General features: G+C 41.5%; 2 protein-coding genes across 2 annotated transcripts; both read left to right on the top strand.

The window, feature by feature from the left end:
* The first annotated feature begins 945 nt into the window (after positions 1-945).
* On the top strand, positions 946-1893 carry LOC100483401 (olfactory receptor 3A2). The gene has a single exon (XM_002930852.2). It carries the CDS (start codon positions 946-948, stop codon positions 1891-1893), a length of 948 nt encoding a protein of 315 aa, XP_002930898.2.
* A 13281-nt stretch (positions 1894-15174) lies between these two features.
* Positions 15175-16134, top strand: LOC100483151 (olfactory receptor 3A1). Its single transcript, XM_002930851.3, has one exon. It carries the CDS (start codon positions 15187-15189, stop codon positions 16132-16134), a length of 948 nt encoding a protein of 315 aa, XP_002930897.2. The 5' UTR covers positions 15175-15186.
* Positions 16135-23575: the final 7441 nt, after the last annotated feature.

Here is a 23575-nt window from a genome sequence, read left to right on the forward strand (position 1 = left end):
GGAAGTAAAATGAAGCAAGTGTTATTTCATTACTTCACGGAGCAGTGAGGCAAATCAAGATGGGTGTACCACTCTAAACCTTTAACCTGCTGGGTAGCAGCTCCCTGAACCTTCTGGAAATGTGACAGAGAGGAGCCCTTGAGCTGTTACTCTGGCCTTTAACGATCTCTGTAATCTGGAGGAAACAGATCATTAAAAACATATTTAGTATTATAAAAGTAATCAGATTTATTGTAGATCATTTAAAAGCAAAGGAAGGTGGAAAAAAGGAATTAAAATTCTCCCATATTCCTACCAGTCAGTGGAATTGAGAGATGTTTATTTTGGGTCTTTTTTCTAGGTGCTTACATATACGATTCAGGTATAAATTCACTTCCTGCTTCATTCTTCATTTTATATTATAAGATTTCATCTTACACTTGGGACTTTTGGGTTTTATAGCTGATTGTTAGGAGCATATAGTATACCAAAGTTATTTGATTTATTTTTGGTCTGCTGCCTTTCACTTCCTAATTTTGTTTATCTTGACATTTATCTTGCTTCTTTGCCATGTATTTATTCCTTTGTAATATACTTACAACATTCTTCTGTTGTTTCTATTTTACTACCTATTCAATTTACTTTTAGCATCATATTTTCCCAAATCTCTTCAAACAGGTTGTTGGGAGGACCTCATTCCTTGATTCTAGGGAACATTGGAAGAAAGGATTTATATATCTTTCATAAGAAGAGGGAATACCAAGGTAGTTGTAGTGTAACGCACCTGGAACTTGGGTGAGGGCAATGAGGTGAAGACGAGGGTTAATGAGTGAGGTATGCCTAAGGAGTGGACAAATAACCGCTAGGGACACTTTGAAATTTAGCCTCGGGCTTGGCATTTGAGAGTGAGCTGATACAATTTTCTTGAATAACTAAGTTGCAAACACTGATCCCTTTCAGGGACCCATGGACCCAGAATCCAGGACCAATGGAACAGCTGTTACTGAGTTCATCCTGCTGGGCTTGGTGGAGACACCAGAGCTAGGACCTGTTGTCTTTGTAGTCTTCCTCTTTGCCTACCTGGTCACAGTCGGAGGCAACCTCAGCATCCTGGCTGCCATCTTGGTGGAGCCCAAACTCCACACCCCCATGTACTTCTTCTTGGGGAACCTATCAGTGCTGGATGTTGGGTGCATCACCGTCACTGTTCCCTCGATGTTGGCTCGTCTCCTGTCCCACAAGCATACAATTCCCTATGGAGCCTGTCTCACACAGCTTTTCTTCTTTCATCAGTTGGCTGGTGTGGACTGCTTCCTGCTGACAGTCATGGCCTATGACCGATTCTTGGCCATCTGCCGGCCCCTCACCTACAGAGCCCGAATGAACCAGGCAGTCCAGAGGATATTGGTGGCCGTGTCCTGGGCTTTAGCTTTCACCAATGCACTGACCCACACAGTAGCCATAGCCACACTTAACTTCTGTGGTCCCAGTGTGATCAATCACTTCTACTGTGACCTCCCACAGCTCTTCCAGCTGTCCTGCTCCAGCACCCAACTCAACGAGCTGCTGCTCTTTGGACTGGGTATCCTCATGGCAGGTGCACCTGTGATTCTCATTGTCACCTCCTACATCCATGTGGTAGCTGCAGTCCTACGAATCCGCTCTGCTGAGGGCAGAAAAAAAGCTTTCTCCACATGTGGCTCCCACCTCACTGTGGTGGGCATATTCTATGGGACAGGTGTCTTCAGCTATATGAGGCTGGGCTCAGTGGAGGCCTCAGACAAGGATAAAGGGATTGGCATCCTCAACACTGTCATCAGCCCCATGCTGAACCCACTCATCTACAGCCTCCGGAACCCTGATGTGCAGGGGGCTCTGCGGCAGGTGTTCACAGGGAAGCGAGCCCTTGTATGAGGAGTGTATCAGAAGGCTAGAACTACAGCAAGTGTTTCCTGTCTCTCCTAGATCCTTGAGCAAAATGACTTTTGTTACGAAGTAAGACTTCTTGTTCCCCAAGGAAGCTCTACCTGGTAATGTGTCTGCAGATTCTGTAGACCAAAATCCTTGGCTAGTTGCCTTTTCGTCCTAGTTACCCTTTCCACTCCAGATGGACCTAGAACCCAGGATGCTCTGCATTCTGGGAGACTCATGGTCCTACAGGCAGGACCCTTTGTTTATTTTCTGCTGAAGTCCCTAAAAATACTCCAGCAAAGATTCTCTGCAAACTGGAATATGGAAAGCCACAGCTTGGTACCAAGTATTAGTACATCCTCCCATCTGGCTTCCCCTGAAACAGCTTCCCCAACTTGCTTTGACACCAGGATCCCACACAAGATTCTAGATTTAGTACAGTATAATTTGAGACATTGAGTACTCTGTCTACATTGCAAGATTCTAGGGTATTTAACAGTGAAGAGTTTATACTTCCTTTGGTACTTCTCATTTTTTTTCTAAAACAGAAATATCATTCATTGGTTTTAAATTTCCCGTTAGAATTTATGTTTATAAAAATGAGAACAAAACAAAATTTTACCAGTGGAAAATGAAAGTCAAATCTTTACCCTCTCTATCCAAGCCCTTCATAATTCAATTTCCAGAAGAAACCACTGTTAAGAATTTGGTGCTTCCCTTCTAGTTTTTTATACATATATAAATACACTTACATATTTTTATATCAATATAATAATATTTACATGTATGTCATATCTATAAGGGCATGTCATGCCATGTCTTTTTTGTTTACCCATTACTTGGTAGACTTTATTCTCTATCAGAATATTTAAAAACTTACCTTATTTATTTTAATACTTGCCTAATGTTAATTTATGAGTTAACCATAATTTACTTAACCATATTTCTTCTGATGGTTTATATTGTTTCTAGAGTTACTGTAATTACGATTGATAATATAAATAATATTCTTCAAAGATGTGTTTTTATTATCTTGCAAGCATTTCAATAAGTTCTAATTGGTAAGATTCCTGAGTCGAAAAAAATAAAAACAGGTGTATATATATATATCCCCTGATCCCACAAAAAATTCACTCTTTTATTCTTACAGTGGTTAGTGAGACTTCTTGCTCCCCACAACTTTGTTAACAGTAACTACTATAAATAAATTCTTCTATTTTTTGACATTATAATGGTTGAAAAATACTAATTATTATTTTAATATGCATTTCTTTGACATCACTTAAGGTTGAATATATTTTCAAATGTTTATTATCCATGATGTGGACTACACTGGGTCCCACCAAAATTCATATGTTGAAGCCCTAACCCCCAATGTGACTGTATATGAATTGGGGTCTTTAGGAAATAATTAAGGCTAAATGAGATTAATTAGGAAGTATTAATGAGGTATTTTAGGAAGTAATTAAGATTAAATTAGGTTGTGGCCCCAACCCGGTGGACTGTGACCTATAAAACAGCAAGAGACATGCTGCATGAGGACACAGCAGGAAGGCAGCCACCTGCAAGGCAGGAAGAGAGAGCCCCCACCAGAATCTGACCATGCTGGCACCTAACCTTGGACTTCCAGCCTCCAGAACTGTGAAAAAATAAATTTCTGTTGTTTAATACCCAGTCTATGGTATTTTGTTATGGAGGCCTGAGCCAACTAATATAATCCATTATTATTTCTTCACTGGGAATTTTTCCCAAGTTTATTGAGGAATAATTGACAAATATAATTGTATATATGAAAGTGTACAACATGACAATATGTATCCACACACGCACGAAATGATTACCAAGAACAGGATAATTAACACATACTGTTCTTCACATAGTTAATTCGTGTGTGTGTGTGTGTGTGTGTGTGTGTGTGGTGAGAATGTTTAATATCTATTCAAATTCAAGAATGTAGATTATCAACTGTAGTCACCATGCTGGACATTAATCCTCAGAGCTTATTCATTTTATAACTGAAAGCTTGTGGCCTTCACCCTACTCTCCCCATGTTGCCTTCACTCCAGTCCCTGGCAACCACCATTCTACTCTCTGTTTCTATGAAGCTGGCTTTTTTTGCTTTTAAGATTCCACATACATACACGTGATACCAAATTCATCTTTCTCTTTCTGGCTTATTTCACTTAGCATAATGCTATCAGATTCCATCCTCATTGTCAGAAGTGTGAAGAGTTCCATTATGTGAGTGTGTGTGTGTGTGTGTGTGTGTGTGTGTGTGTATCAATATCTATCTATAGATAACATTTTCTTTATCTAATCATCCATCAAAAGGACATTAGGTATTTCCATATCTTGGCTTTCTGAGTAGCGCTGCAGTGAACATGAAACAACAGATATCCTTGTGAGATAGTGATTTCATTTACTTCATATCTATAGCCAGAAGTGGGATTGCTGGATCATACAGTAGCTCTATTTCTAATTTTTTGAGGAGCTCCCATACTGTTTTCCATAGTGACTCTACCAATTTACATTGTCACAAAGAGAGCACAAGGTTTATTTTTTCTCCACATCTCATCAACACTTACTAGCTCTTGTCTTTTTTATAATAGCTAACCTGACAGGTGTGAGGTAACATCTCATGACAGTTTTGATGTGCTTATGATTAGTGATGTTGAGTACCTTTTCCAATACCTATTGGCCATTTGTATGTCTCTTTGGAAAAATGTCTATTCAGATCCTTTGCCCACTTTTAAAAATGGATTATGTGTTTTTCTTATTGTGTTGAATGAGTTCTTTATATATTTTTGGTATTAACCCCTTATCAAATACATGGTTTGCAAATATTTTCTTCCATGTCATAGGTTGCCTTTTCAATTTATTAATGGCTTCCTTTGCTGGGCAGATGCCAGTTCAATACTGGCAAAGACCACAGGGGTATTTAGTGGTCCAAACAATGGCAGCTAGGGTTCTTGGGGTTCTTGGCGGTAAAGGCTACTGGCATTCTCCTGTTCTATTTGTCCATGGGGGTAAGCTCTTGCTAAGGGGATCCCTCTTGGCACCAGGTCTGCTGGGTTGGCAGTCATGGCGGCCACTAAGTCCGAGTCCTGGGATTAAGTGCACTTGCTGTGGTGGTGGTGCTAGTGTCTGACATATGAACACATGCAGGTCTCCCATAGAACTAGGGTCTGCGCTTCCAGGGCTTACGGTGACTCAGGCTCTGAGAGGGAAGGAAAATCCTGCAGTGGCTAGCCCAGGGATAACAAAGGACAATGGTGGTTTGGGGCTAAGTGGCAGGGTGCAGTAGCAGATTGGCCCTGGCGATACTGGGTGAGAACTCTGACTCAGGACTCCAGAGTTTAGAGCAAAAAGCAGCAAGAGCACAGTCCTAGTGATGGTGGATCAAAGCCCTGACTCAGGACGTGGGGGGCAGGACAGAGAGCTACAGCAATGCAGCCCGGTGATGTGGGTCTCTGCCAAGACTAGGGCCCAGGAGTTGGGACACAAAGCCACAGCAACACAGCCCCTGTGATGGAATGTCACAGCCCTGACTCAGGACCTAGGTTGCAAGGCACAGGGCAATGGCAGGACTCCCTGGTGATGGCAGGTGAAAGCTTCTACTTAGGAGCCAAGATGCAGTCACACAGCAGCACACCTTGGCTTGGTGACATTGGGCCAGAGCTGTGACTTTGGACCCAGTGTGTGGGGTACAAAGCAGTGGCAGCTCCCATCTTGTAGGTGGCAAGGTATTCAGAGAGCAGGGCACAGCAGTGGTGAGGCCCCTGGAGATGAATATTGGGACCTCCTATCCTGCCACCTTGCTAATCTCATGGCTGCCTGAAAATTGTTTTTTTAATGTTCTTTGCTTCTTTTTCTACTGGATTGTTAATTTTTTTATTGATTTTTGGGAACTCGTTATGAATTGTGAATATCTTTAGCCATATATTTACAAATAATTCTAAGTTTCCCAATTTACCATTTTTCTTTCATCTTTGTTTTTGATGTCTTCCAACAATTGGAAGTTCAATAGTTCTATGTTTTCAAATATATGTTTTATAAATAAACTCATAGACAATACTCTTCAAGTATTACTGTTTTCCTGCCGTCTCTGAACAACTTTTAGAGCTCCAATTAAATATAGATTTCATCTGTCTTTAGAAAAATGTTACTAAATGATAAAAAGCCTTAACATTTATATATTCCACCCTTAGGACAACCATGCCAGCCTAACACTGGAAGGTCAGCTCCTCCTAAGAGCACTGAGTCAAGGTCATAATTCTTTGCAGTGAGAATAAGCAGATATAATTGGAGAGCAAGATGGTTATGCTGGAGGCAGCAGCTGGAAGTCAATCCCAGTGTTGTGGACTAAGCCATTGGGGTGGTGAGAGGCCCCTATTACTGAGAGGAGGATGCCTTAGGCTCATCCTGGAGCATAGTCCATAGCATATTAGAATCAATATTGGTCACAAACAACAGTATAAACAAGTATATTGTTTGGGGGACAGGGGTTAATTGGATAGGGGTGGAAGAGTCGATCACATAGCATAATTGTTGAGATCATGTACCTTGGAATCAGACAAATGCAAGTTTGAGCCCTAACTCCTCAAAGCCTTAAGTATGTGGCCTTAGGCAAATTACTGAGTCACTCTGAACCTCAATCATTTATCTCTAAAATGGAAATAGTAAAGATATTTACTTCAAGGGATTGTTGTAAGGGTTGATCATATAAATCTTATACTGTGGGGTCATGTACATGTTATCATTATTGATATATTATATATAATATAATAATAATATATTATTATATTATTATATTAATATTATATTAATAACATAAATAATATATTATTATATTAATATTATGTTATTCTATTAATAACATAAATAATTTATTATATTATTATATTATATTATATTATTATATTATTTTTTTAAGATTTTTTATTTATTTACTTGACAGAGACAGAGACAGCCAGCGAGAGAGGGAACACAAGCAGGGGGAGTGGGAGAGGAAGAAGCAGGCTCATAACAGAGGAGCCTGATGTGGCTCGATCCCATAATGCCGGGATCATGCCCTGAGCCAAAGGCAGACGCTTAACCGCTGTGCCACCCAGGTGCCCCTATATTATTATATTATTATTATATTAATAACATAATGGTCTCCCACTAAGAACTCTACCTGTGTTATTTCATCTAATCCACCCAACAGCATTTTGAGAGGATATTACTCTCATTCCACAAATAAGGAAACCGGGGTCCAAAGGGGTTCAGTAGTTGCTAATAGCTGGAAGAGCAGGTCTAGCTGTCTACAAAGTCCAGCATGCTTCCCAAAGAGAGTAAGCTATCACATGGACTTAGGTGAGTTATTAATGAGGAAGATCTAAGAGTCCAAGGGTTACATTATACAACCTCTCCAACTTCCTCTCTCATCATCGCTATCACTAAATTCTTATTTTCTAAGGGTCTGGCCCAGATAATCATGGGGGGGCAACTTCCTAGGGGTCCCCTGGTCCCTCCCAGCACAGCACAGCACAGTGCTTCAACCAACTCTCTCAGGATCTTTTTGGGGCTCCCAAGACACAGTGTCTGTGGCCCTCACTAACAAGGCCCTAGGGGGGGAATGTATTTTGTTCCTGGGGATTCATCGAGAATTTCAAGTTGGAAAGGGCATCTCCAGTTTTTGCCTCTTCTCTTGGGTTTCTTCCTCATCCCCAGCTTAGGAGTCAGCTTGTCTCTGCCCCCAAATCCCATTTGGACCAGACATCTGGGAGAACAACACCTAGACCGGAGACCCAGATTCATTGCTGATCTCCCTTATATCCCCTCTTGTTACATGGAGTTATCGGGATGACTGCCCCATCTATCCTCATAGATCAATATGGGGGATGTAGATAAAGATTTGGAGAAATTCTAGATCACCACGGATGTATGAGACACCACTGCTTTACTACTGCTCTATTTATTAGCACTTGTATTATTTAGTCAGCTCTCCCACCTCCTCTTCCCTGCTTGGGCAATTTTAAGGACACAAGAGTATTACCCTGTGGTGGAGAAGCCCCATGACAGAGATGGGCTCCTCTTTTTATCTAATTACCGTCTATATGCCCCTTGGTGACCCCCGTGGAGTAGCTGACTGAGCTTGTGCAGATTCTAACCCCCCTTGCATTCCTGCCCGTGCAACCTCACTGGCCTACGTGTGGTTACAAGTGAGTTTTCTTATGCTCCTCCCTCTGCTCTTCTGTAAAATGGAAGGAAATTTACTTGTTACTAAGTCAAACTTCCTGGTTTTACAGGTGCAGCAACCTAAGTCTCAAAAGCAAAAATAAGAGACGTGCTCAGGATGACATATCAGGTGAGTGGAAGAGCTGGGACTATTACCCAGAGATTGAGGTTCCCCTTCTAGGCATCTTTACCAATCCTCTCTTTTCTAGATGAAGTTTTTCTTCTGACTGTTAGGGATGAGTGGGATGAGATTCAGTGTTCAACTTCCCTGCCCAGAACCCAAGCCTTGCTGGGTGGCCTCACCAATTCACTGAGACCAACACTGCTACATGGAGAACCTATAGGAACTTCAGAGCAGGGAATTCCCACGGCATGAGGCAAGCCTGGGACTCATATGGACCCCCAAGAGTGGTGATCCAGAAGGGCTTCCTCATCAATTATAACTCTTGTGATTTGGTTAGCCACAGACTAATCCTAGACTGATCCTATATCCATAGTCTGGTGAACAACCCAGAATTTAGGAGATCTTATGTAAGCTCCATCTCTCAGTGGTTGAGGGCCAGACAGAAGCTACTAGGAGAGCATATTACTCTGACTCATGACTTACTCGTTTTTGAGGAATATTTCTTCTGATTATAGAAAATATGTGAGAGAAGTTTATATAAAAAGCTGTATGTCAGTGTATAGATTGCTGCATGCACCGCATGCCCCATCTAGATAAGTGGAGGAGTCCTTCCAGCAACTGTCACTTGTGCCTTTCATTTGACTCTCCCTTGTCCAAGTCATACCAATCCTTCAAAGTCTAGAACAAACTCCCACTTGTCCAGAAACCCCTTCTTCACTACTATATCCCACAATGATGCCTTCTTTGTCAGAAAACCCATTTGTCAATGAGTGCAGTCAGTATTCATTTATGAAATGGTGCATAACTAAAATGAGTTTATGCATATAGTTCCTAAATTCTGACATGAATCTTATGCTTCAGTTGGACTGAGAGAACTACACTAAATCACTAAATGATTGTGCTGGAAGGTACAGTGGTAAGTGCCACGTAGAATACAACTGAAGTGTGTTGGGAATACTGAAGATGCGAAGTCCCTTAAAAATGGGCACATCAGGAAGGTATTTTTGGAGGAGGTAGTATCTGAGCTGAGTCTCAAAGACTTTGACCATGTGACAATGAAGGAGGATATTCTAGATAGAGAAAATAGCAAAAGCAAAGGTGGGGATGTAGGAAAACAGAGTTTGCCATCTGATGACATGGGTTAAAATAAAAAAAGGGAAATTGGGGCAACTGCTGACTGTGGGTGCGATCCAGCCAAGGCACTTGTTTGACCCTGAGCAACTGCAGCGTGCAAGGCAAGACTTTGGGTCCTGCAAGGGCACAGCTACAGCGGGAGTGGGTCTTCGAGTCATAAGCATGAGTCAGAAATGGATTCAGACAGAATTCAGAACCACCTGGCTTCATGATCCTTCACATGCCTTGGTTACCTCGAGTGGTGGTATGTGTAAAGGTTAAGAGCAGGGGCTCTAGAGTCAGATGACCTGAGTTAACATCCTGCCTCTGCCTCTTGCTTTATGCGACTCATGTTCTTTCTATAAAATTGGGATTATAAAAGGTATCCATCTCATAGTGCAGGTTGTGAGGAATAAAGGAGTTAATACATATAAAGCACTTAGAACTGTGCACAGTGCCTCACCCAGGGTAATTCTCCTAACAGCTCTTAGCTGCAATTGTTGTCAGGGACAGCCCCAAGGAAATTCGGTCAGTATCAAAGACATCAGGAGAACCTGAACTGTACATATCACAGGGGAAGGGATTTCTGGTTTCTTTTGCATAGTTCCTTTATTATGATGGGGGACTTAGTAAGTATTCCATGATCATGCCCAGGAGGTGGTACTACATAAAATATTATAAAAATAATCTACGTTCATGGTAGACAAACCAGAAAGTAGAGAAGAATAGAAGAAAGATAATAAAAACCATTCGTATTATTACTCAAGCCACTAAAAATTTTGGTATTTCTTTCCAGTCTTGTTTCTGTGTGTGAGAGTGTGAGAGTATGAGTGTGTATTTGTCTGTGTTAATATTGAAATAACACCATGTTGTACAGTTTTGCATCCTGCTTTATTCACTTAACATAAGAATTTAATTTTTTAATTTTTTTTACATAATGTTTTCCACCAATATACACTGATGATGATGGTGATGGTGTTAAGGAATGTATATTTTTGTATGTTTGATTTTTATCTTGCTACTTTTTTCAGTAATTCTTCATTATTTTTTATGGACAATCAAAAAGCTTGCTTTCTCTTCCTTTTCAATATTTAAACTTGATTTTTCTATTTCTTTTTTTTATTTTAATTTTTTTTATTATATTATGTTAGTCACCATACAGTACATCCCTGGTTTCTGATGTAAAGTTCGAATGATTCATTAGTTGCGTATAACACCCAGTGCACCATGCAATACGTGCCCTCCTTACTACCCATCACCAGCCTATCCCATTCCCCCACCCCCCTCCCCTCTGAAGCCCTCAGGTTGCTTCTCAGAGTCCATAGTCTCTCATGCTTCATTCCCCCTTCTGATTACCCCCCTTTCTTTATCCCTTTCTTGACATTAATTTCATAATTGTTCTAGGACAATGATAAAAATAGATGTAACAGTGGGGATCCCTCTCTTACTTCTGTTTGTTACTCTCCATTAGAAATGATCCCGCAGTACCCTCTATTCCTAGATGACTACAGCTGGATGTTTTTTCTTTTAAATCAAGAATGGATTGTAACCTGTAAAAAGTACCTTTTAGGCAATTGATCTGATATATTATATACATACATTTACTTATATTAAATCATCTTCAATTTTTTATAAGAGGTCTCTTAATCATGATAGATTCTTTAAATATTCTGATATTTAAAATTCCCTGTAGGGGCGCCTGGGTGGCACAGCGGTTAAGCGTCTGCCTTCGGCTCAGGGCGTGATCCCGGCGTTACGGGATCGAGCCCCACATCAGGCTCTTCCGCTATGAGCCTGCTTCTTCCTCTCCCACTCCCTCTGCTTGTGTTCCCTCTCTCGCTGGCTGTCTCTATCTCTGTCAAATAAATAAATAAAATCTTTAAAAAAATAAAAATAAAAAAAATAAAATTCCCTGTAATTATATTTGGCATTTTGCTTCTATAGTCACAACTGAAGCTGCTCTCTAGTGATATTTCATATATTTCTTCCAAAAATTTTATATTTTCAGTATCAAATGTATGCTGACTTCATAAAAAGTCTATAGGACCTAGAGAGTATGATGCTAAATGAAACAAATTAGACAACTATCATATGATTTTACTTATGCATAGAATCTAAAAATCAAGACAAAACAAAGAGCCCATAAATATAGAGAAAAAACTGGTGGTTGCCAGAGGGAAAGGGGATTGGGGGAATGGGCAAAATGGTGAAGAGGAGTGGGATTTATAGGCTTCCAGTTATGGAATGTATAAGTCACGGCGATGAAAGGTACAGCCACAGAAGCATTGTATGGTGACAGCTGGGAGCCACACTTCTGATGAGCAGAGCACAACGTATAGCTTGTCCAGTCACTATGTTGTACATCTGAAACTTAAGTAACATTGTCTGTCAACTACAATTTTTTTAAAAAGGTATTGAGAAGCTGAAATTTTTTTCTGGTGCTGCAGTAAAGTTTACATAGTGTGAGAATATTCTCTTCATCGAAGTTAAATCAAACTTTTCTCGACAGTTTTATGAGGCTAGAGATTGCTACTAGGGTAATTATTTCTTTGCCAATTTTTTTACTTCCGGTTTACTTGAGTATTAAGACTGTTCTTGAATATATTTTAGTTTATAGTTTCCTACAATTGTTTCTATTTTATTGAAATTTTCCATTTAAATAATATAGAGTTATAGGGAGTATTATTCACTTAAAATTTTATTTGTTCTGGGGCACCGGGCTGGCTCAGTCTGTTAAGCATCTGCCTTTGGCTTAGGTCATGATCCCAGGGTCCTGGGATCGAGCCCTGCATCGGGCTCCCTGCTCAGCGGAGAGCCTGCTTCTCCCTCTCCTTCTGCTCCCCTGCTTGTGCTCTCTCTCTCCGTGTCAAATAAATAAATAAATAAATAATCTTTAAAAATTGTTTAATTTTTTCTTTGTGTATCTGTGGCTATCATCTTTTCTAATTCTTTTTTAAAGATTTATTTATTTATTTATTTGAGAGAGCGAGAGTTTGCATGGGGGAGGAACAGAGGGCGAGGGAGAGAGAAATGCGAAACCCAGTGCAGAGCTCCATCTAATGACCCTAAGATCATGACCTAAGCAAAAACCAAGAGTTGGACGCTTAACCAACTGTGCCATCCAGTCACCCCAATAACCCTTCCTTTTTTTTTTTTTAAAGATTTTATTTATTTACTTGACAGAGACAGAGACAGAGACAGCCAGCGAGAGAGGGAACACAAGCAAGGGGAGTGGGAGAGGAAGAAGCAGGCTCATAGCAGAGGAGCCTGATGTGGGGCTTGATCCCACAATGCCAGGATCACGCCCTGAGCCGAAGGCAGACGCTTAACCGCGGTGCCACCCAGGCGCCCCCCCAATAACCCTTCCTAATTCTCAATTGTTTGTATTCATCCCTTTTCTTCTTGCTTTTTCGTACCCAGATGACAGTCTATCTAATTATTTAAATAGACTTATATTTTCTTATTATTTTTTAATTTGAGTGTAGTTGATACACAATGTTACATTAGTTTCAGATGTACAACTTAGGGATTTGACAAGTTTATACATTATACTATGTTTAACAGAACTGCAGCTACCATCTGTCCCATTACATTGCTACTAGTATCCCTGGCTATATTCCTTATACTGTGTCTTTTATTCCCATGACTCAGCCATTCCATAACCAGAGAATTTGTAGTGTGTGTGTGTGTGTGTGTGTGAGAGAGAGAGAGAGCTCTTTCCCTTCTTTTTAAAACCAACCAAAGAATACTATATTCCTTCTACCAGTTGTGCTTTACATTTAACAATATGGCTTTGATATCTTTTGAGTCAGCACAGACAGAACTGTTTCCCACAGCTGGATAATATTCCTTAGTAAGGATATACCAAATTAATTTACTCAGCCCTCTCGTGGTGAACACAGTTTATTTTCAATTATTTGCTCTCACAAACCATGCTGCAACATATAACCTCATGCATATGTCGCCTCTTATATGTGACCATATATCTGTTGGATAAATTCCCAGAAGGGGAATTTCCAGGTAAGAAGAAAACACATTGGTAATTTTGAAATATAATGCCAAATTGCCTTTTTTAACTTTTCACTTCTGACTTACAACTATCTTACAAATTCCCCTTGTAGCCACTAACCCACACCCACAGAGAGAATGAGATTTGGGGAAATGTAGTTCCAGCTTAGCTAATTTGCCAGAATTTTTGAATTTTAATGGAATCATTAATTTTGGTTATTTTAAAATTTTTTTGAATATTTTGAGTCATCCTTACACTATTAAAGTTCTTTAATTTTTCCCTAAAACTTCCCAGTTTAATTTTTATATTTAAATTTTTGATCTGTTTAGAATTTATTTTTGCAAATTATATGAGGTCTGCGTACAACTTAAGTTTTTCCCAGATAGCTGTACTACTGCCCTCATAGCACTTATCAAACAGGACATTCTCCCATTCATTTAAGATGCCACTGCGTCACGCACTAAATACCTGTATTACGTTAGTAATGGACACTCGTTTCTCTTTTTTTAAAAGCTCATAAAATGTTATTTTATTTTATATTTTTTCAGGTATAACTGACAAATAAAATTATAATATATGTAAAGTATACAACATGATGGTTTGAGATATGTTTACATTGCAAAAGGATTCCCACACCCAAGTTAACACATCCATCACCTCAGACATTTACCTTTTCTTTTGTGTGTGAAAACACGTAAGTTCTACTCTCTTAGAAAATTTCAATTATATAGCACAGTGTTATCAACTATAGTCACCACATTCTACATGAGATCCTCAAATTCCTGTTGCTCTTATGGCTGAAAGTTTGTACCTCTTATCAGCCTCTCCCCATTTCTTATAGTTCTTTTTCTAATGTCTTGATCTGACTACTTAATCACTTTCTTTATTTTTTGTTTTTAATGTATTTACTTGGGGCTATAACTTTGCTTATGAACCCTGATTAAGTAATAACCCACATGTTCTAGTGTGTGCTGGTTTCACTATCCCCTTTTCACCCTTCCCCAATGTTCTTTAGTTTTAGTTTTGATTCCCTCTGGTCCAGCTGTTTCTTACAGATTATTTAAAACATTAGGATTTATTTTTTAGAAATCACTTTTCCTTAAATTGGATTACAATTAAATACTATTACCTGTATTCTTTATTCTTTCGGAATTTTCTGAATTTCAGGTTTATACATGCTCTTTTCAAAAACTTATTTATTTATTTATTTATTTATTTATTTATTTATTTGAGAGAGAGAATAAGAAGGGGAAGGGGCAAAGGGAGAAGGAGAGAAAATCTCCAGCAGACTCCTTGCAGAGCGCAGAGCCCAGTGAGGGAGGGGCTCCACCCCAGGAACCTGAGATCATGACCTGAGCTGAAATCAAGAGTCGGATGTTTAACCAACTGAGCCACCCAGGCATCCCAACATGCTGTTTTTTGGGGGGTGAATGTTTCATGGGCATTTTGGAAAGGCATATATACCAATTAGTTTTACCTCCTGAATAGCTATATTGAGAGCTTTTACAGTCTTACTTTATTCTGTCAAATTAATCCTATGTGGACTGAAAGTCACTATAATGCTTCCTGTCTACCACACTCAGTTCATGTGATACTGTAGGTATCTATGTGAGAGCTCCCTTCCAGGAGCAAGTCCTCTTTTAGGCACATGGGGCGAAGGCAAAGGTTCTTCCTGAGACTTCTGTTTTTTAAAAGTAATCAGCCTAAAATAATGCACATACCATTTGGATTGGCAAATTTTACTGCTCTACAGAGTCTGTTTCTTCTTTTTGAATCAATATATTGAGAGGAATGATTCTTTTTCTCCTTGGATATTTCCTTGCAGGAACTAATGCAGTCAAAATTCGGGTACAATAGAACAGCCATTACTGAGTTCATCCTGCTGGGCTTGGTGGAGACACCAGAGCTACGACCAGTTGTCTTTTTAGTCTTCCTCTTTGCCTACCTGGTCACAGTTGGAGGCAACCTCAGCATCCTGGCTGCCATCTTGGTGGAGCCCAAACTCCACACCCCCATGTACTTCTTCCTGGGGAAACTATCAGTGCTGGATGTTGGGTGCATCACCGTCACTGTTCCCTCGATGTTGGCTCGTCTCTTGTTCCACAAGCATACAGTTCCCTATGGAGCTTGCCTCACCCAACTTTTCTTCTTCCATCTCTTGGTTGGGGTAGACTGCTTCCTGCTGACAGTCATGGCCTATGACCGATTCTTGGCCATCTGCCGGCCCCTCACCTACAGAGCCCGAATGAACCAGGCAGTCCAGAGGATATTGGTGGCCGTGTCCTGGGCTTTAGCTTTCACCAATGCACTGACCCACACAGTAGCCATAGCCACACTTAACTTCTGTGGTCCCAATGTGATCAATCACTTCTACTGTGACCTCCCACAGCTCTTCCAGCTGTCCTGCTCCAGCACCCAACTCAACGAGATGCTGCTCTTTGCTGTGGGTTTCATAATGGCAGGTACCCCCTTGGCTCTCATCATCACCTCCTATGCTCATGTGGCAGCTGCAGTCCTACGAATCCGCTCTGCTGAGGGCAGGAAGAAAACCTTCTCCACATGTGGTTCTCATCTCACTGTGGTTGCCATATTCTATGGTTCAGGTATATTTAATTACATGCGACTGGGTTCAGCCAAGCTTTCAGACAAAGATAAAGGGGTTGGGGTCTTCAACACTGTTATCAACCCCATGCTGAATCCAATCATCTACAGCCTCAGGAACCCTGATGTACAGGGTGCCCTCTGGCGGGTGCTCAAGGGGAGGCGGTCACTAGCTTGACAAGATCTTGAGGTCTGGAATGTCACTCCCTCCTTTTCTCTTTCTGAACTAAAAGAGAAATACTCTAAAGCCAGTAACTAAGACAAATGGTCCATAATTGCTTCCGTCTCCCTGCATATGAGGATTTTTTGTTAGGGATAATAGTTACTGTTTCCCAAAGCAGGCATGCCCAATTTATAGACAATAGGGTTGTAAGCTCTGCTGAAGCCAGCCCCTTTGACAAATTACAGTTTCAGTCCCTGCACGCTCCCTTTTCTGTGTAGAAGTGAAACCTCAGACCCTTGACTGTTACATATCCCACAAGTTGGTTATAGTCTGGATTCCCAAAAATATCTGATCAAAGTCCTCTCCACCCCACTCCCACCCACTAGTAGGTCATGCGATTCCCAAAAGTTCAGGTATGGAGGGTCTGGTTATAAAACATGGGCCTTGAGATCAGAATCATTTTATTTTTCCCATCAGGTTTCTACAAAGCAAAAAAAGCACTCTGATCTTTTCCTATCACACAGATACCATGGGGTATAGAGGGGACAGAGGGGAAGTTGCATTGGGCATGTGCTCTCTAGTAACTCTGAAGAGCGTGATCCCTGTGTGCAAATTTTTAAAACTACCTTAACACATATGATAAATCTTATAAAATGAATGTTCCTCCTCTATCTTTCCCGATGTACTTCAAATCTTTTGAAAAGATAATCTTTTGTAATGTAAATATTATTCAAACATGAAAAAACCCCAAGCTGCTCAATATGAACTTCCTCTCTAAATCCTCACTCTCAGTCCCCAAACCTTCCCGCTGAGATAATCCGTATCTGTAAGTAAAGCGATGTGGTGAGGCCTCCCCTAAAATTTCCCTTCTTAGTAGGAGAGCAGCCTCTAACCTAGAACATTCTCTCATCTTGCATGCTGCTTCCCAGGCTTTTGTCCAGTCTGTATTTTCCTTCTAAACTCTGTCTGAGATGCATTGCCCATTCTAGGAATCTCTACCAAGCCACTGATGTTTCCTGATTCATTTCTCTAAGACATCCCTTTGACCTGCACCTGTGGCACAACTTCTCCATGAGTTTTCACGGTGGTGCGAGGGTTGAAAGGATCGAGTAAGATGGAGATGAAGAGAAAGGACATGAGGGAGGGAAGCAGAACAAGATTAGAGGTGGAAAGTTTGTGGGAAAATGAAGAAGAAAGATGGAAATGGGGAGAAATCGGAGAAAATTGCAAGCAAATTGGCTGAGAAGAAGAGATCGAGGCACTGGAGAGGACCCGATGGCGTACAGAGAGAGTGGAGATGAGAAAGTTAGAGAAATAGGATAAGATGCCTTGAGACAGTTAAAAGTTCAGAGGAAGGAAGAGGGGCAATAAAATTAGTGAGTCAGGGATGAAAGAGGTGGGCTTCTGTACAGGGCAGCTTCTTGTTCTGTATGTCCAGCAAGAACCCATTTATACAACCCTAACTAATACCATCACTGTAGCCTATCCTCTCTTCCAAGGAAAAAAACATTTTAAGTTTCACGGAAAGTGCTAAAAATTATCCAGGGGACTCATTTTCCATTTCTCTGAACAGAAGGTGCTCCTAGAATGTTAAGGAGGCTTACAAGATGGCCAAAGAGTGAAAGGGAGTGCTGGGTATTTTATCCACCTGCATCTCTAAAATGTCATCAGAATGTGTTACTAACCATCCACCCTGTCAGCTTACTCTCTGCTTTTTGAGTCATGCCTGCCAAGACTATCAAAAGGCATGGGGAAAGGATAGCTCTTCCCTGATCCTTTCTTAGCTACCAAATAAACTTCAGGGATACAGTGAGCTTCCTCAAAGGGTCAAGAAAACTGTCGAGGAAGATCTACACCATGGTCTTGACCTCATCACTTCCTCTCATCAGCAATGTACTTGTTGTCTGGGACTACTTGACAGAGGCACAGGTAATAACCACCAAGGTTCTTCCACTTGTAATGCCTCTGATTCTGCTAGTCTGAATGAATAAACTGTCTCACCCAGTTTACCCCGAAGAGTTACCACATCTTTCACCACCATTTTTTCTACTCACCAGCACCTAACACTGCTGCAAAAGGGAGCTTATTTGCTTCCAAAAATCCCTGTGCCTCTGACGTTTCTTCCATATGAACACTCATCTCAAGCCTCAAGGGTTGATTTCACGTGTAATTACTGGAGTAAAATGGATCAACTGTTTCAACATCATAAATGATGACCCAAGACACTGATGATTCCTGGCACTTTATCTACTCTCCAGGATCATAGGGTTTCTTTAAAAATTTGGGAGATTACCTTCCCTTGGGAATTTGCCTAGGGTTTTTTATTCCAAATTTTTACTCCAATCTTTTGATACTTAAGAAGTTTTTCATACATGTACTATATCATGTTGTAAAAGTTCAGACGATACAGAATGTCATTGTCACTCTTTTATACCATTCCCTCAGTAATCCAATCTTTTAAAAAAAGAACTAGTAGAAATAGTTGTTTAGCTTTCCACACAAATGAACACACACTTGCACGCACACACACACGCAAGTGAAACACTATCCTGTTTTGCAATGTGCTGTTCCCCTCTCTGCATTACACATTATGATTTTTTACATATCAACCTACAAATCAATTTTATCCATTTTAAAGGCTGCATAATATTCCATTTTACGTATAAACTATAATATGTTTAACAAATCCCTATGGATTTTATTTCTTTCCTTATCTTTCTGCAACTGCTAATAATACTGGGACTAATATATGTTTCCATAGAACTGATTTCACTGGTTAAATTCATAAAAGTTGTGTGTGTATCTGTGTGTACCCATGTAAGGAAACACAAAGTTAAAACTTGGTAAATAGTCTGCTTTTCTCTTTGCCAAAAATCATTTTACATCTTGATTGGCAGTTTGTAAGAATGCTTCTTACCTCACTTGCTTTAACTGGGTGTTATATACAGAATTTTTTATCTTTGATAATTAGATTAAATATTGCATTATTTTTAAATTTTAATTTCTTTTTTATGAGTATGAGTCAATTGATTTTTATATATTTCTTTTTTTTTTAAAGATTTTATTTATTTATGTGACAGAGAGACAGCCAGCGAGAGAGGGAACACAGCAGGGGGAGTGGGAGAGGAAGAAGCAGGCTCCCAACGGAGGAGCCCGATGGGACTCGATCCCGGAACGCCGGGATCACGCCCTGAGCCAAAGGCAGACGCTTAACGACTGCGCTACCCAGGCGCCCCTATATATTTATTTCTTATTTGTGTTTATGCTTTCAAAATTGCCAGTTCATGTTTTTGCAACTTGGAGGTAGTTTATCTTAACAATTGGTGTAAACACTTCGGTTTTAGGGTAGTATCTCCTTGCTGTGTATGTTGCAAATATATTCCCAGTTTCCCATTTGTCTTTTATGTTGTTTAGGCTTCTCTTGCCCAAATGAAGTTTGACATTTACATGAAGTTTATCTTCTTTGCTCCAACACACTTAGAAAAAAATGACATTTCCATCTAAATATTGTATAAATATTTGTCAGTGATGTTTTTCTAGTATATTTACATTTCTATTTAAGTCAAATATTTAAAATACAAAGAATTTATTTTTGTGTGTGTTCTAACTTTTTCCCCAGTTGATAAAAGTTGCCCCAATCCTGTAAAATATAAGTTTGCTTGTACAGTGCACATGATATATATATGGGAGTAGCTCCATATGTAAATAAAACAGGAGACTGCGCAATGGCAGAAGAGGAGGTCCCCCACTCACATTCCTCCCTCAGCAACAATATTTTAGACAGAAAATGCTGCTCTGGGAGTTTTGGGTTCTAGGTAGGAGACTGTGAGACCCTGGTGGAACCCAAGACTGGGGAGGGCTGTTTGAGAAGGAAGACCTATGCCCAGGCAGCATATGTGCCAACAATAGTCCTGGCTACAGACCTGGAAGCAGCTTGGTCCCCATGTGCACTCAGCTACAGCTCCTTTTGGCCTTGGTCCTGTCACCAGCAACACCTGCCAAGGGACCCAACAGAAATCACGCCCATCTGTGCCCCAGTTAATAGCCCTGCCAACCTTGACCCTGGCTGTGGATACTGAAGCTGCCCATGACCCAGCTCCACCCCTCTTAGCTGCCAGTCCTGCCCCACCAGGGACAAGCGTCCCACGCTCGTCCATGCCTCTCAGGCCCTCTGACCTCAGTCCAACTGAAGACACTGAAAAGGCCCATAACTTGGCTCCTGCACCTCACAGTCATGGGCCAGGAATACTCCAGCTTGTGCAGGGACCCACCAGAAGACACATTCTTCTATGCACCCAGAGGTTACCCCACTGACCTCCATCCAACTGTAGATTAAAGTGACCCCATAACCTTGAAGTGATGGGCTGGGAACGCTTGTGCCCACAAGGACCTGGAGGAAGACATATTCCCATAGGTACGCCTGCCAACCTATAGATCTTAAAGAGGTCCTATAACCAACATTCAGCTTCAAAGGGACATCTCTGCAGTTTATTAGGACTGGCTTTAGGCATCCTTGCCAGGATGTTAAATCATGAATCATGAAAAGTGCTTCCTTGTTGATTAACTCTCCCTATTCAGCCTTACATTCCACCTACTCCTTCGGTCCCCATGACCCACTCCCACATTGCTCCTCTGTAAACAAGAGGAACTTCCAGTTCCTGCCAGGATAATTTGGCTAGTGTATTAGTTTCCTACTGCTGCTGTGACTAACTGCCCCACACTTAGTGACTTAAAACAGCAGAAATGTATTCTCTCGTGGCTCTGGAGGCCAAAGGTCCAAAATGAGTCATATAGGGCTAACTTCAAATGTCAGCAAGGAAAGTTTGTTCCAGAGGCTCCAGGGGAGAACGCATTCCTTGTCCCCCAGCCTCCAGTGGCTGCTGGCATTCCTTGCCATGTGGTCCCCTCACTCCCGCTCTGCTCCCATCTTCACGTTGCCTTCTCTTCTATAATAAAATATCCCTCATCTTCTCTCTTGTCAGTACTCTTGGGGTGATGGTTAGGAACCACTTGAATGGTCCAGGATCATCTCCCCAGATGAAGACCCATAGCAACCACGTTTACGAGATCCTGATTTTTCCATATGAAGTTGATTTCAGGGATTAGGATGTGGATATCCAGGGGGGCATTATTCAACCTCTCACGGCCAGGTATGGGATTCTTTTCAGTGAGTAAATTATTTCTCTTGCATCATGGGTGGGATTGCCTTTCTCAGAATGTGTTGAGACCTAATCCCAATTATTCTGGAGGTACAGAGGAGACACGGGTAATGTTCTTGAGGAGGAAAAGAATCATCTTGTAAGGCATCTGCTTCGTATGAGGTCTTTGCATGGCCACCACACAAAAGGAGGTTGATCTCCACCAGCGAAGGGGAAGGGGTGTTTTTGCCCAGTGGCTACGAGAGAGACTGGGGGTTCAAAATTCTCACGCTCAACCTCTCAAATATCCCCATCCCAAGACTCAGGGTCTCACTCCCTCTTTAGCAGGGCCCTGGATTTAGCACAGGAGGTGCCCTTCCCTTTAAACCGCACATTCAGCCTCCCTTGTAGTTTTGTAACCCTTACAATTAGGTACGAGAACCAATTTTCAGTGCTGTCTGCCTTGTGGCTGCGGAAGATTAATGCCTCATGAAACGTTGCCAAGAAGTTTCCTGGCTTTCACCACATATCCTAAATTGATCGTTGCCTGACCTGTCCCTATCATTGTTTCTTCAGACATCCAGGAAAGTTAACAGAAGCTACCCTTAGTTCTTAAAACTCCACAATTCTTATAATTACCATGGTTCTCATATGAATGTGCTAGTGCTAGCACATGACCCAGTGTTTAACCTTTCCCCTGTACCTCATCCCAACGCACCACAACTCAGTCTCAGTAATGAAGCTATGGTTATCACCAACCCCACTCTCCCAAACAGTGGTGAATGGTCCAGCTCCAGAATCCCATCTGGAGATGTGCTTCCTGGGGCTACTCCCAGTAGTAGCTGTCTTAGAAAGGCAGAGCCTGAGACAAGATGCATGTGTGCTTAACTGGGAAGTCATCTCAGGGAGCAGGGGTCCCAGGGAGGAAGGCCAAGGTTATGAGGAGACAAAGGAGGAAACAGCATTCCTGACCGAGGGGTTACCACCAAAGTGTCTGCTATGGACATCCAGCGGAGACGCGATCGAGCGTGAGCGTATGGAATGCCTTCTGGAATTGTCTGAAGAAGGGCGTGTTGGGGTGTTTATTCATTGGCTCCCCTTTCGTGTTTTTAAGGTGCTCCTTGCACTCTGAGTACACATGCTCAGACCTACTGAGTACCCCACCCCCACCGCCATTATTCATGGAATCAGAATCCCAAGGAAGAGGCTACCCTCTGTCACCTGGCCACAAGCAGCAGCCTGCTGGGAAATGTCCAACCCAACCACAGCTGAAATTAGAAGAAAGGCTGAAGGAGATGTGAATCAGACATCTGAATTGTCTACCACAACATGCTTCCTAGAAGTATGAGGATTCGCAGGGATTTCAGGCTCATAAGGTGCTTAGCATATTACCATATACCTAACAAACACCTGTAAATGTTATCAGTTGGTATGTTGACATGTTGGCAACTCTTACTTGCATCTTAGTGAATCTTATTTTATTTAATCTGCAAGCAATGCTCTATGATAGAGGATATGCTCATTTCACAGATGAGGGAACTGAGGCTCAAAAGGGTACAGCAGCTTGTCCAAGTTCAATCACTAGTAACAAGAAAACAGGTCTGTCTACAGTACATTTCCTACTGCAGAAGGGTTCTCTGGTGGGAGAAGACAGAGCACCCACCCTCTCGAGAGAGAGGGGTGTTTAGTAGGTAGTGGTAAATATAGGAGTCAGAGAACACACCCCTCAACCTTCCCACATCTTCTGCGTGGGCTTCACCGGGGCTCTTAATCCCTCAGAGCCTGGCCTAGACAGTCGTGTTGGCAGCCAACTCCACAGGAGTCCTCCGAGCACGATATAGCTCCTCGACCCCCACGTCCAGAGTCACTGAACGTACCTAAGATGCAGTCCCAGGGGTTTCCAACTAACAAGGCCCTGACGGAGAAAGCACCACATTCCTGAGGACTCATTAGGAAACTGGGTTTCTCCCTCTTGCCTCTTTTCTGGGGCCTCCTCCTTATCCCCAGGTCCAAGCAAGTCTGGAAATTAGCTTATCTCTGCTCAAAGGCTCTGCTTGGGGGTGACATCTGAAAAATAAACTCCTCCCTTAGCAAACCTATATCTAGTCCTGCTTACACTAGCTTCCTGGGTGGCTCTGAGGATTTGAACAAGTTCTATGGACCTCAGTGACACCGCCATTAAGTGGAATTTATATCACCTTCCCAAACTACCTTCCCTACAGCTAGAGCTAGAGAGAAAGCCTTGTTTTCTTCTTTTTTGAAGTCTAAATACCAGAAGGTGTAAGGCATGGTTGCTATGTTTAGGAAGCGTTGTTTAC

The sequence above is a fragment of the Ailuropoda melanoleuca genome, chromosome 13 (genome assembly GCF_002007445.2).
Source record: "Ailuropoda melanoleuca isolate Jingjing chromosome 13, ASM200744v2, whole genome shotgun sequence".
Classification (NCBI taxonomy): Eukaryota; Metazoa; Chordata; class Mammalia; order Carnivora; family Ursidae; genus Ailuropoda; species Ailuropoda melanoleuca.

Coding starts and splice junctions, on each gene's coding strand:
- LOC100483151 (XM_002930851.3), top strand. CDS start 15,187: ATGCAGTCAAAATTCGGGTACAATAGAACAGCCATTACTGAGTTCATC.
- LOC100483401 (XM_002930852.2), top strand. CDS start 946: ATGGACCCAGAATCCAGGACCAATGGAACAGCTGTTACTGAGTTCATC.